This window comes from Periophthalmus magnuspinnatus, chromosome 7, assembly GCF_009829125.3.
Source record: "Periophthalmus magnuspinnatus isolate fPerMag1 chromosome 7, fPerMag1.2.pri, whole genome shotgun sequence".
Lineage (NCBI taxonomy): Eukaryota > Metazoa > Chordata > Actinopteri > Gobiiformes > Gobiidae > Periophthalmus > Periophthalmus magnuspinnatus.
The window spans coordinates 31,178,271-31,192,875 of NC_047132.1; the positions used below are offsets into that span (position 1 = coordinate 31,178,271).

General features: G+C 38.0%; 2 protein-coding genes across 3 annotated transcripts in view; both read left to right on the forward strand.

The window, feature by feature from the left end:
• The window catches only part of LOC117373874 (protein Wnt-7a), a 219,650-nt gene that overhangs the window by 176,900 nt on the left and 28,145 nt on the right, over positions 1 to 14,605 (forward strand). The gene's annotated exons all lie outside the window — the stretch shown is intronic.
• The window catches only part of nup210 (nucleoporin 210), a 56,343-nt gene that overhangs the window by 4,273 nt on the left and 37,465 nt on the right, over positions 1 to 14,605 (forward strand). For both annotated transcript variants that reach the window (XM_033969500.2, XM_033969501.2), the window contains exons 4-14: positions 87 to 183; positions 1,316 to 1,466; positions 2,246 to 2,378; positions 2,496 to 2,654; positions 5,105 to 5,173; positions 5,260 to 5,366; positions 8,984 to 9,124; positions 9,220 to 9,357; positions 10,795 to 10,950; positions 12,409 to 12,607; positions 13,776 to 13,921. In XM_033969500.2, coding sequence (XP_033825391.1) covers positions 87 to 183; positions 1,316 to 1,466; positions 2,246 to 2,378; positions 2,496 to 2,654; positions 5,105 to 5,173; positions 5,260 to 5,366; positions 8,984 to 9,124; positions 9,220 to 9,357; positions 10,795 to 10,950; positions 12,409 to 12,607; positions 13,776 to 13,921 — 1,496 coding nt within the window. The remainder of the gene's footprint in view (positions 1 to 86; positions 184 to 1,315; positions 1,467 to 2,245; positions 2,379 to 2,495; positions 2,655 to 5,104; positions 5,174 to 5,259; positions 5,367 to 8,983; positions 9,125 to 9,219; positions 9,358 to 10,794; positions 10,951 to 12,408; positions 12,608 to 13,775; positions 13,922 to 14,605) is intronic.

The window sequence follows — 14,605 nt, forward strand, 5'->3', positions numbered from 1 at the left end:
ATAGTTACATGAGTTTAGTCCAGTAATATCTGTATTTCATGTTGATTTAACTGTGACTTAAAATGACTCCGTTTCATGTGTTTCAGGAAACACCTTCAGCACTCTGGCAGGTCTAGTTTTCGATTGGACTTTGGTGAAGGACGTGGGAACAAACGGTTTTTCAGATTCATACAATTCACTAAGGTGACGTTTGATTTATAATCCGGATCATTTAAACCTATAGACTGTGTGACTAAATGGGCGCGGCTAACCTGCTAGTCGCTGGGCTCCAAATAGGAAGTGATCATGGACGCATTTCTGGCTCCATCGACTCTGTCTCCAATTCACTTTACATTAGAAAACTGTCCCCTCTCTCTGTACCTGCTGCTGTCAGACTCATCATTTTGGTCTTAAATGTTCGTATTAACCCTCTACATGATCCTGGTATTTTTATTTCGCTATTGTTTCCCGTAACTCAAGATATAAACATTAATAACAGGCAAAACAAGTTCCTTCTTTCCTCGAGGTCACTCCCGCTAGCGTTAGCAACAGGTTTGATTGACAGCGTTGCTCAGTGCCCACTCGTGCTCTGGATTGGCTCTTTGGTTGCTATGATACTCACGATCAGAATTCCAAATACAGTTGTCTGTCGCTATATCGCGGTTCACCTTTTGCAGTGTCGCTGTTTCATGGATTTTTTTTTTTAGTCCAGTTTTACATGTTTTTTTTTCACACATCGTCTGAACGCGCATTGTGTCGTGCGTCCTGATTGGCTGTTGGACTGTAGACCATTGTGTCCTGCGTCCTGATTGGCTGTTGGACTGTAGACCATTGTCCATCAGTCTCCTCCGTGCCGTGTCTCCTGTCCAGTACAGAATGTGTTCAGACAAATTTACATAAACGTTGGATCTCAGTGTGACTCTGAAGTGCTGTACGTTTGCAATTAGTTTTCTCCCCGACAAAACCCACAATGTCGATTAAACGTTCTGCACCGACAAAGGCGCAGAGTTTAAACAAGAGAGAAATGTGAGAAAACGTTAACGCCTGTGTGAGAAAAGTGTATAAAGTGTGTGGTGAGGAGTTTTACAGCAAAATACATAGAGAATCATTGTAAAAAATAAAGCTGATACTTCGTGGATTTCGCCTATTGCGGGTTATTTTTAAAACGTAAACCCCGCGATAAACGAGGGAGCGCTGTATGGAATTCGTCTCCAGATTTGCACTCCAGTCCACTTCTTCTTTACAGAGTCTATGTTTAAACCAGACAATTTAATGAAAAAATGCCACTACTGTTATATGTACGTTCTAACTAATCTTTAAATCTGACGTTTCTTAGGGTGCTCAAGTTCTCAGAGTCCACCTACACTCCCCCCGGGTACATATCAGAAATGGAGCGCGTTGGAAAGCAGGGTGACATAATCCTCGTGTCAGGACTGAAAACGGGACACGCCCAACTCAAAGCCAAAATACAGGAGTCACTGTACAAGGTATGTTAACTGAAATACAAACTGTTTATTTATTTGATAGACAGTTAACATCCAATAATACAGATGTGCAAAATGTAGTTTTAAAGTTTTCTTCTTGCAACTACTTTTCGAGCTTAAATAAGAAAAATACCAGTATGTGAAATGTGCATTAAGTAAACTGGAAACACACATACTGATTTCTGGTGTTCATTAATCTGCTAAATAAAATAAATAACTAAACGAAAATAAAATAAATTAATTATTTAAATAAAATAAATACATAAAATGAATAAATGTATAAATAAATAAAATAAATAACAAAAATAAAATAAATTAATTAAATAAAATAAGTACATAAAATAAATAAATAACAAAAATAGAATAACAAATAAAATTACATAAAATAAATAAATGGAATAAATGCATAAATAAATAACAAAAATAAAATAACAAATAAAATTACATAAAATAAATAAATGGAATAAATGCATAAATAAATAACAAAAATAAAATAACTAAACTAAAATAAATTGATTAAATAAAATAAATACATAAAATACATGAATGGAATAAATATATAAATAAATTAAATAAATAAATAACTAAAATAAAATTAATTAATAAAATAAATACATAATAAATACATAAAATAAATAAATCCTTTAAGTAAATACATAAATAAATTGTTGGGTTAAAAACGTACTTGCATACTAGTCACGCGATCAGTTACTCTTGGTTTGATGTGGCAGGAAGCTCACCATATTGTTTACCTCTGTACCCATGGTGATTGTGTACTACAGGATGTGGGCGCTGCAGAAGTGAGACTGTTGATTCTGGAGAACATCATGCTGAGCCCCGCCTATGACGTGTACCTGCTGGTGGGGACTTCCATTCGATATAAAGTCCTGAAAATACGCCAGGGGACTATTACCGGTGTGTGTGGTGCACTCTGTGACTTTGACATCACCTTCCAGTTGTATCTCCTCTATCTCACTTACAATGTGCGACCTCTTCCTCTTCCTGAAGCCATATCTTTTTATCCTTTTTCAGAGCTGGTAATGCCATGTGATCAATACGAGCTGCATCTTGAGAACAGCGTGGTTGGGTCCAATGGAAATCCTGACCTTGCCGTGGCCAGTCTGGATCAAAGCAGCTCGAAAGTTACCGCAGTTCAGCTCGGCCATATCAATGTGGTGCTAGATCATAAGAGTATCCTTTTCACAAACTCACCCTGATGCTGCATTGGGTTTCTCACTTCCTTTTGGATCTCATCAAACATTTACATAACTTTGAACTGTTTTATTACACAGAAATATCAGGAACTGGCATTTGTTTTACTAATAATAGATAAAAAAAGAGATTGTTTGACATATGCACAGACAAAACAACAGTAGACCACGGACTGTATATATAAATGGACGTAGCTAACCTGCTAGCCGCCGCGTTCAAAACAGGAAGTGATCGTGGACGCACTTCCGCCTCCATCGACTCTGGCTCCAATTCACTTCACTTTAGAAATTGTCGCCCCTCTCCGCTGCCAGGCTCCTCATTTTGGTCTTAAAATGTTCATACAAACGTCACTGACACGTTTAAATCTTCAGTAGCTCCTCACCAAATTTTAGCAGGAGGTAAACTGAACCTTCTAAGATTTTTGGCAATATATACGGTTATAATTGTTCACTTACACTTGAACTTATCACTACTTAAACGAGAGGAAGTGTCCACCGTTTTGGTTTTGTCCCTGAACGGCCCGATCCAACACACTTTGCGTCACATTTAAAGCATTTCCGGGCTTTTTGCTCTTATTTGATCCTCGATATTACGTTTTAAGTCGTTTATTAAGTCGTCTCAGGTTTATTCTCAAACACCTTTTCTTTAAGATCGTCCCACAGGAAGAAACCTGGACTAGTCAGGTCTGTGGAGATCACATACTGCCCCCTGTCTTTGAAAATCACTTATTATTCCTTTAATGGCGTTTACGCTCGGGGCATCTCTGGTGTTAAAATGTCGAATTTGACCCGTGTGACTTAAAGTACCACTGTACAATGAGGGTTCATTCCTCGGTGCTGTATTTGCTCAGATTAATGTGGGAAGGGTCGTTCTAAATGCTCTGAAATATAAAAGAAATATATTTAGAAACAAAAGAGTTAGGCATTTTTTTTCAACCGTCAGTGACTTTTGTATTAACCCGCGCTACATGATCCTAGTGTTTTTATTCCGCTACTGTGTCCATAAATCAAGATATGAACATTAATAACAGACAAATAAGGCGTCAAACTGGTAAGAGAGCTGGAAAATATTGCCGAGAAATTAGCTGAGAATAAGAACTACTTACAGTTTAACGTTAGATGTCGACAGAATCAGTTAGTACTCAAGGTATTACAGAGGAAGGCAACTGAACCAGCCCGTTTGAGTCAGCGTTACCTTAGGAAAATGCTCGACTTTAGAATCAGTTGTCTGCATTTTCTTATTAATAACTTGAAGATAAATGAGGCGCCTTCTTTTCCTGAGCTCGCTCCCGTTAGCATTAGCGACGGGTTCGATTGACAGCGTTTCTAACTGCCCGCTACCTGCTAAACCCGGGGTACGAGCGGGAAGGGACGTTGCTCTTAAGACTCAAAGGAATCAAACATATTTACGAAAGGACACAGGAAAATGGGTAAAGGTTCAAGCAGGTTTTTATTTTTATGGCTTTGGTTTCTTGTCAAAACTGAAAAGCAGGCGGGAAAAAACCCCTTATCAGACCCCGTGCCAAACAAACAAACCTCTAACCTCTTTTTTATACAGTATACGGTACAATTGACCTTTTACCGTAGACATTAGAGTGCACGGAGTTGGGCCTATTCAAAAATGTGATGAACGAATCTGATCAGAATTCTTCCAACCGTAAACTGGATGCCCCGTTCCTCCGTCCTGAGAGCAGAGGGGTGAGGTCGTCCTGTCGTAGCCGAGTCCTGTTCTGTGGAGAGCTGCTCTGGGACACTTCTGTCGATTCCTTTCCTTGTCTGTCTCTGTTTCTAACTTCTTTCCGTTGCTTAAATCCGTCATCGTGTTCAGCTCTAAGAGGCGATTGTGATTTCTGGCTTTACAAAAATGAATTGTTAAGGTCTCGAGATTACGTGTTGGGCGTCACGCTAACTCATTTTGAAGTGAGATACTGTATATTAATGAAATAAAAATAGACAATAAACAATAATAGCCACTGACACGCTAACCCAACAGCAGATTTAAACCACAAAAACTATTCTAAATCTACAGTATTGTTAAAAATCACGAGCTGTAATAAATAAACAGCAGAAAGGAAACACTTTAGTCATTGGTTTTGAGTTATAGAAGTTATTAATTCAACCTTTTGTAGCTCAAATCCAAATCATATAGACAAGAAATAACCAGAAATTCGCTAGTAATGCAAAGAAAATGTACACTTGATACATATTGACCCAAAAAAGTATTGTGACAGGCTGCGTTTAGGGGTATTTTTGTGAGTTTGTTCTGGGTTTTTTTTAAAACAATGAACATATGGAGAAAGCAGGTACAACACTAAACTACATAATGGATTGATATAACAGATAAAACACTGATATTTTAGTGTTTTAATGTTTTAATTTGCCGTTCTAGTCCTATATCTGCTGTCAACTTCCTAAACGACTTTAATCTAGGTCTTCGGATGCAGGGAGTGTCTCGTTTACCCAACAGCACCTTGTATGTGGTTGAACCTGGATACTTAGGTCTGTATTCTGCATCACAATCAAACTCTAGATCTAAAACGTTGACTCGTTTATTTGAAAATATCACGTTGATTTGTGTTTTTCAGGCTTTAAAATTCACCCCGGAGACACTTGGGTCCTGGAAACCGGACGAGTTTACGACATTACAATTGAAGTGTTTGATAAGACGGGGAACAGAATTCACCTTTCTGATGTAAATATATTTGTTTTTTTGTGTGTTTTTTTGTCACTTCAAGCAGCTTGGATTGTTTTACGGACAATATATACATGTAAACAGAAACTTTATACAGGTAGAGAGAAAAAGAAAGTGCACCCACAATAAATACAAAACAAAAGTAAAACACAAACTGAAAACTCCACAAAACGGAAGGAGAAAGAAAAACTTACTTTGCTGGAGATTAGTTATGCATTTACAGCCTCAAAATCTAACTCCGAAGGCTTTTATGTGTCTGACCCAGTTAGAATCTATTTTATAAAAGCAGTTTTTTTCAGACAAATAGAGAAAGTAGTTACTTCCATTATATACCTTATTTTCCTGAGTATAAGTCGCACTGGAGTATAAGTCGCCCCAGCCGAAACATCCAATCCACTTTATTTATATAGCACATTTCACAAACAAAAGAGGTTCCAAAGAGCTGCACAAATACATTATAAATAAAAACAACTAATTAAGTAAATCAACATTTAGACTAGAATCAAATAGCAAAATTAAAATAATAAATATGTATATAAAAACAAAATCAATAGGAACAAACAAAAACATGCACAATAATAAAGAAAAACACATATTTCACATAAATCGCATCTGAGTACAAGTCGCATCCCCGAAACTATGAAAAAAAGTTCCTCTTATAGTCCCAAAAATACAGTATATGTTGTTTACTATATATATATCCGTCCTAATATTCTTGTGGGGAGATCAGGGAGGAGCATTGTCTTGTGATCGTGTGCGTTTTTAGCAACTGATGTTAAAATAGTAAATGGTTATATGTTTTTATGTTGCTGATTATTAAAATATCCTAAAAACAAATCGTAGAAAACCAGAATGTTATAGTAACGTGAAATATATTGGTTGCCATTGTGTTTGGAACTCCGCCCAAACTGGTTTTCTCTTTGGACAGCCCCAAAATATACGCCGATGATTTAATTTAATGTAATTTATTTATTTATTTGGCTGGGACAAGACATGTTAATGAACAAACATGAACGTAAACACACTAGATTATGGCCAAAAGCTCATTTCCATCCATTGTCCCAAGAGCTGGGGACACAGACGGGTCAAAATAGAAATTGCACTTTCTTCCATTATTGCACCATCCAAAATATTGCACATTCCACTCACTTCACAGACTCCATTATTTACATTTTAAACCCGCCTCCTTCATATTTACCCATTTAAACAAAAAAAAAGTCTCTATAGCAAAGTTAAAATCGCGTTGTCACTAAAGATAAGTGCATGTTTAATATGATCAGCTTCACAAACCTCCACTTTGTCTCCAGCTGTTGGCGTTCCCTGCCCCAAAATGTACCTTTTAGCTTAGGTGTTATAAATAAAAATAAATAAAAATCACTCTGCGTTTACAGTTAAACTCTTGTCAAGTACCGGTATGTGTTCGTAAAGTCTCATAACGATATCTCCCTCAGACTGTTGTACTCAGTGGTTTCCAAAGTTGTTGTTTTTTTTACATTTAATCCACTTCTAAATGGACACTTTAGATGTTCTTGGTCCACTTTTTTTTCTTCTTTCTCACGCCGTCCCTGTCTCCATAAACGTCTTCACCCATGCACGACTCGACAGATGCGGTGGTGCGTCTCTTCCACACTTTACTCTGTCGTTTCGTTGAGTCTGCGTATCTGATTTTTGCCTCACACACATCGCGCCTTATCTCGAAGGAGGAGCCATTTCTTAGAGTTTCATTGAAAGGGATGTCTCTTTAATCAACGGGACGCCTGAACTACAAAAATGCAACGTGATTAAACACTTTTATAGCCGCCGAATACAATAGAACGCATCTAATTACCGGTAATATATCTTATCCTTGCCTTTGTAATTAAATTTTAAAACTGCAAAGAGAGTTTATGGACACCCTGTATATGCCAATGATCAGATTTACAAACTCCACATTGTCTCCAGCAATTAGACCTGGTCCTAAACTGTACTTTTAGCCTAGCACGCTAAACATTTTCAGTTAAACTCGCCAAGTATCTCCGCTCAGACTCACATATGTTCAGCCAATCGTTTCCTTCAATCTCCCATTTCTCTATAAATATATTTGTTTACAGTTTAGGTTTATTTTTTTACGACGGAGGATAAGGGTCAGTTAAATAAAATAAATTATAGTTTAGTTTAGTCTTTATTTAAGGGACCATGTACAGAGACATTAAGCATAAAACAGAGATGTTCTGCACCAGATTCTAGCTAAGTAGCAAATTTCCATCTGCAGTCCCTGGTTTTTAAAGAGAAAAAATACACTAGTCACAATAATAATAAAAAACAGATAAGAACTTATAATTTATATGCACATTCGCACATCTCAGTCATTCATCCAGGTCAGACTCTGATGCACACACATTACCACACTTAAAATACATTACACACTTTACATATTACATTTAAAACACAATAAAAAAAACTCAGTGCTGCCATTTTTTTTAGTTCAGAGGAGAATGTAGTACAGTTTGTGATAGTTCTTCAGGTGGGAGGTGGGAGGTATGCGGGTGCCATTTTACAAGAATAAAGTCGAAGCCTGAAAAAGTTGTAATATTAAGAGAATAAAGTCGTATTTTTATGAGAATATAGGCTGCTGTGCGTGAATGAGTGACCAGTGCGTTGTGCGTTATGGAGAATTTGGAGCATTTTGTTCAGATAAACCTTCAACTGGGGTTTACGCACGATTAAATACTGTGTCTTTTAGCTCACCATCACCGCACTATCATCAGTATAAGTACTTTGAAGGGACACTGCAAGTATTTGAGTTTGTTTAGTCGGAGGAACCAGACAAATTTGGAAGAAATTGCTATATCTGAACAAAATGCTCCAAATTCTTCATAACGCACTGGTCACTCATTCACGCACAGCAGCCTATACTCTCATAAAATTACGACTTTATTCTCCTAATATTACGACTTTATTCTCCTAATATTACGACTTTATTCTCCTAATATTACGACTTTATTCTCCTAACATTACGACTTTATTCTCCTAATATTACGACTTTATTCTCCTAATATTACGACTTTATTCTCCTAACATTACGACTTTATTCTCCTAACATTACGACTTTATTCTCCTAATATTACGACTTTAGTCTCCTAATATTACGACTTTAGTCTCCTAATATTACGACTTTAGTCTCCTAATATTACGACTTTATTCTCCTAACATTACGACTTTATTCTCCTAACATTACGACTTTATTCTCCTAACATTACGACTTTATTCTCCTAATATTACGACTTTATTCTCCTAATATTACGACTTTAGTCTCCTAATATTACGACTTTAGTCTCCTAATATTACGACTTTATTCTCCTAATATTACGACTTTATTCTCCTAATATTACGACTTTATTCTCCTAATATTATGACTTTATTCTCCTAATATTACGACTTTATTCTTCTAATATTACGACTTTATTCTTCTAATATTACGACTTTATTCTCCTAATATTACGACTTTATTCTCCTAACATTACGACTTTATTCTTGTAGCGCCTGCATCATTTATTTTATTTAACTGACCCTTATACGCCGTCGTAATTTGTAGCTCTTTTCTCTCCGATTCCAAAGCATTTCTTGTTATTTTTCAGAACGTCCGTATTGACGCCGTGTTCCCCGCGGAGTACTTTGAAACCCTGGACTCCTCGCTGAACGGATCGTACCACAGAGTGAAAGCCCTCAGTGACGGCCTGACTCTGATCGATGCCACTTTAACTTCTGTTGTCGGAGAAGTGAGTTTTTTTTTAGTTTTCATCCTGTTTCTCTAAAATTACGAATTGATTTAATATTTGTTTTTATAATTTTTGTTGTTTTGTTTTTTTTTCAGAATGGCAAGATTTTCACGCTCTCCAACCCGGTCCACAATGAGCAAGACGTCGAAATCTATAACCCCATAGTTTTGCGTCCCAGTATTCTCACGTTTCCATGGCAGCCGAAGATTGGAGCGTATCAGTACACCATACAGGTATTTACGAAAACGTGATTGTGTTTAAATCATAGACTGCATAAAGAAGTGCACTAAGGGAGTACGACGTCACCCATAGCGTTCAGTTTCAGTCAAATGAAGCTAACCGAGGCTAGCGCTTGTAGAGATGCATTTGGAGCCGAGTTGCGTATTAGGAATTCCGACCCCAAGTATCATAGCAACCACAGAGCCAATCCGAAACTACGCTGGTTTAGCAGGGAGCGGGCTAACGCTAGTGGGAGCAACCTATGGGAAAGAAGGCGCTTGATTTGTCCCTAATTACTGCTCGTATCTAAGCAAAAGACGAAATTTAAATCCGTCAACTGGACAAATCGTTGTTGGAGTGAAGACTTTTCTGGTCAGATTACTGCTGGACACCGCCTTATATCTGTCTGAAGGGAGGAGCTAGCGACGTTGAAACTGTGAACAGCTATTGTCTCCAGTTTCAGCCTTAACGACCCTATTCAACCGTCTATTGTTCTCTTTGTTCCTGTTTGCTTCGGGTCTGAGGATAGAGTTGTAGATCGGTGAGAGATTATGCCTCTGGCCCCCATTTCTGTTTAAGGAAATATTGCGTTTCCTGGCAAAAATAGCTTCATATCTTCAGTAATAAATAAAAAAAAACACCAGGATCATGTAGAGCGGGTTAATACGAACATTTAAGACCAAAACAACAAGGAGGAGGAGCCACAGTTTTTCAATGTAAAGTGAATTGGAGCCAGAGTCAGTTGAGTCAGAAGTGCGCCCATGCTCACTTTTTATTTGGAATGTAGCAGCTAGCAGGTTAGCTAAGTCCATTTATATATACAGTCTATGGTTTACATCCCGATCGCTTTTTTAATGGACTACAACGAGTGTTTTATCGTCACTAAGACAAGCTCTCGTTATTTTGGTATTACATCGTGATAATTAAACATTTTATTCCAAGAAACAGCCTAAAAATGTCTCTGTAAGAACTGGAATTAATGGATTAGCCTTAAAATGCACCAAGTTAAATTGGGGAAAGGGAAGAAAGCGAGATTATTCAAATTCAAAATGCAAATGTGACTGAAATCATAAAATACTTTTACGTTCGTGGTCACAGTTTTATATAGAACTTTTCCACCTTCAAGACACTCAAAGCGCTAAACATCAAGAAACAAGTCGCACGTTCATACACCAGAGTACACAGACACTAGGGACAAAGTGAGTTAAGTGTCTTGCTCAAGGACAAAACAACAGCATTCATCTGTGGGAGCTGGACTTTACTGAGACTTGGCAAGGCGAGTTTATTTGTCTTCGTACACAAAGTAATTCCAAAGTGCTTTACAGAATAAGAAAGACATTAAAATCACAATACAACAAATCAAAACAAAGCTTCTACGTTTTCCTGCGCCAAACTCAACTCGACCGGGGCTGAAAATAATCGCCTTTTAAAATGTCTTTTACTCGTCGCAGGCCTCCGGAGGCAGCGGCAATTTCAGCTGGTCCTCGTCCAACAAGGCCGTGGCGACAGTGACGGTGAAAGGGCTGATGACGACGGTCAGCGACATCGGCCTGAGCGTGGTTTATGCTCACGATCTACGGAACCCGCTGTATTTTGGCCAGATGAAGGTAAGCTGTCGACGATATTTCATTCCCCCGAGTGTTCCCTTGGCACGGCGAGCCTAATCTCTCTGCATTGTTAATGGCTTTTACCGTTATTATGTTGTAAGTCATTTTTGTTCAAAGTAAATTAAAAAAAGTTATGATGTTCTGCGTTTCGCTTAGGCGCTTTTGAGACGGTGAGGTGGATATAGGCCTGTCCAGATAATCACTATATCGAGTTATTGTTCAGTTCAGTTTGTTAGATGGAATAATCATCTTCGGGGGGATCATTTTGGTTGTTTTTTCGCTGGATTTGAGCCACAGAAGGTTGAATTTAATAACTTCTGTGGCAAGATAAGTACTAAAGTGTTTCGTTTTGCTGTTTATTTATTGCAGCTCATGTTTTTTTTTAGATATATTGTAGATTTAGAGTAGTTTTTGTGGTTTAAATGCTGTTGGGTTTTTGTGTGGCATAAATTAATTTGCAATATTATCATTTACTTAAGTACGATATATTTCAAATCGATTCATTACGATTCAGTGAAAAATAAAGACTTTTATGATCAGCCCCATTTTCACAAAAAATAAAAATGTATTTTATTTTTATTTTTTTATTTAGCGTCCATTTATTGAAGATGAATCAACAAAACAAAGTGCGTTTTTTTTGTGCATTTTACCAACTAGAAAAACACATCAAAAACACAGTGGTCAATATTATTCATCCACAGTTTATATGAGCTCCGCGTTTACATTTTAACAGCTCTAAAGTTCACAACATATTGGCTAAAACAACTGTGATATTAAAAGTCTTTATTAAATCAAAGTTAATATGAAATAAATCTGTTTTAATCTTCAAAACAGTGAATCAAATGTCAAATATTCTGCATAAATGAGTTTCTTTCCTCTAAACAAGCCACACAAACGTAACGCTGTGACAGAATAATTAGGTAAAATATACAAAAAAAAAACAAAACTCTTGACGATATATCGATACAGCAGCCCACGATATCGATACTGTAGCATTAAATGAAACAATACGGCTACTGGAAGTGCTTGATTTGTTTGTCATTAATGTTCATATCTTGATTTACGGACACAAAAGTGAAATAAAAACCCCAGGATCGGGTTAATACGAACATTTAAGATCAAAATGACGAGTCTGACAGCAGCAGTTACAGGGAGAGGGTTTCAATATTATCATTTATCAACTATATTTACTTCATTGATATATTGCACTTCAAAGTTCAAACTCACAGTCATCATTCAAAAGCCATTATAACATTTTGGATATTTTAAATTAAAGAAACTGTAATAATAAGGCCTCAGTCAAATACTTTTTAGCCATGAATTCGCTCTTAAATTCAAACTCTGACAGCCCATTACCTATTTTGACGCTTAATCAATTTGAGTAATAATTGTAGTTCGCTTGTACCTTTCGAAATCGTTGAATGCGTTTGTGAAAGATCTGTAATTTTCTCCCCGCAGGTGTACGTGGTGGAGCCGGTTGCCATGGATTTTGCTCCGTGCGCCGTAGAGGCCAGGATCGAGCAGGTTCTTGAGCTCCCCCTCAGGATCTTTGGGCTGCTGGAGGAGATGGAGCAGTATCAAGTGATGCTGAGTGACTGCTCCCACTTTGACCTGCAGGTGGAGGAGGAAAACCAGGGAGTCTTTGAGCTGCTCGACGGTAAGATTCGGTTTGAAATCAGCAGGGTTTTGTGATTTACTTTATTCTAGAAGCTGTAAAAAGACACATTTTAATTACCAAAACAATGTATTTATTACGCCGCAAACCATTTTTATAAGTGAGGAGAGGCAAGTTTATTTGTATAGCATAATCTGGACACAAAGTATTTCAAAGGTGTTTACAGAATAAGAAAGACATTAAAAAAACATAAATAATCATCATAAAATTTATATTAAAAGAGAAGAGTGCAGAATAAAACCCTGGTTTAGTCCCGGCCTCAGCAGGAGGCCGGGACTAAACCAGAGTTAAACCAGAGCTAAACCAGAGCTAAACCAGAGCTAAACCAGGGCTAAACCAGGACTAAACCAGGGCTAAACCAGAGCTAAACCAGAGCTAAACCAGAGTTAAACCAGGACTAAACCAGGGCTAAACCAGGGCTAAATGAGGACTTAATCAGAACTAAGCCAGAGCTAAGCCAGGGCTAAACCGGAGCTAAACCAGAACTAAACCAGAGCTAAACCAGGGCTAAACCAGGACTAAACCAGGGCTAAACCAGAGCTAAACCAGAGCTAAACCAGGACTAAACCAGGACTAAACCAGGACTAAACCAGGGCTAAACCAGAGCTAAACCAGGGCTAAACCAGGGCTAAATGAGGACTTAATCAGAACTAAACCAGGGCTAAACCAGAGCTAAACCAGAGCTAAACCAGAGCTAAACCAGGGCTAAACCAGGGCTAAACCAGGGCTAAACCAGGACTAAACCAGGACTAAACCAGGACTAAACCAGGACTAAATCAGGACTAAATCAGGGCTAAACCAGGGCTAAACCAGGGCTAAACCAGGGCTAAATGAGGACTTAATCAGAACTAAACCAGAGCTAAACCAGAGCTAAACCAGAGCTAAACCAGGGCTAAACCAGGGCTAAACCAGGGCTAAACCAGGGCTAAACCAGGGCTAAACCAGGACTAAATCAGGACTAGGTTTTAGCTGCAGAAAACTGATGGTAACACAATTCCAATAATAAGATGCAGCACCCCTAGTGTACACCTCCAGACACTGCAGCTAAGACTACACACTTTCATATTGTTGTAATAATTTTCTTTTTTTGTTCTGCTGCTGTGCGTGATGTTTGCCTTATTCACACAATAACCTCTGGCTCTTGTTTCAGGGAGACTGGCCCCGGGTCAGGACCACTGCAGCGGCGTGAGGGTGAAGGCTGTTACCGCGGGTTACACCACGCTCACGGTCAGCTACACTCACGGCAACGTCCACCTGAGCGCCAAGATCACCATCGCTGCATACCTCCCGTTAAAGGTGAATACACTGTTTTTTCTCACTAGTGTTTCATACTTTCGTAGACAGAAGAGTGTTTTAAATGTGCTAATGCTTTTAGACACGAGTAATTCAAACAGGAAGTTAAACAGGATGAGAAATGATGACGAATGTGTTTAAGCAACTCTGCTGTTGAAATAGAATATCAAATATAGATTCTCTATCTCACCCTCGCTCTGTCGCTCTCTCTATCTCTCACTCTCTTTCTCTTTGTATCTCTATCTCCATGTCTCTTTATGGATCTATCCCTGTCTCTCTTTCTATTTATCTCTCTGTCTATCTCTCTCTCTTTTTCTATCTCTATCTCTCTATATCTATCTCTCTTTCTACCCTTATATCACTCTTTCTATCTGTCTCTTCTTTCTCATATCTATCTCTCTATCTCCCTTCCTATCTCTCTATCTCTCTCTTTCTATCTCTCTCTATTTCTACCCTTACCTATCTCTCTCTTTCTATCTTTCTATCTCTCTTTCTACCGTTCTCTCTCTCTTTCTATCTCTCTCTTTCTACCCTTTTTTGTCTCTCTGTCTCTCTCTCTCTACACCCTTGTCTCTCTTTCTATCTTTCTTTATACCCTTATCTATCTCTCTTTCTCGCTCTATCTCTCTCCTTCTACCCTTACCTAGCTCTCTGTCTATCTCTCTATTTCTCTCTCTTTCTACCCTT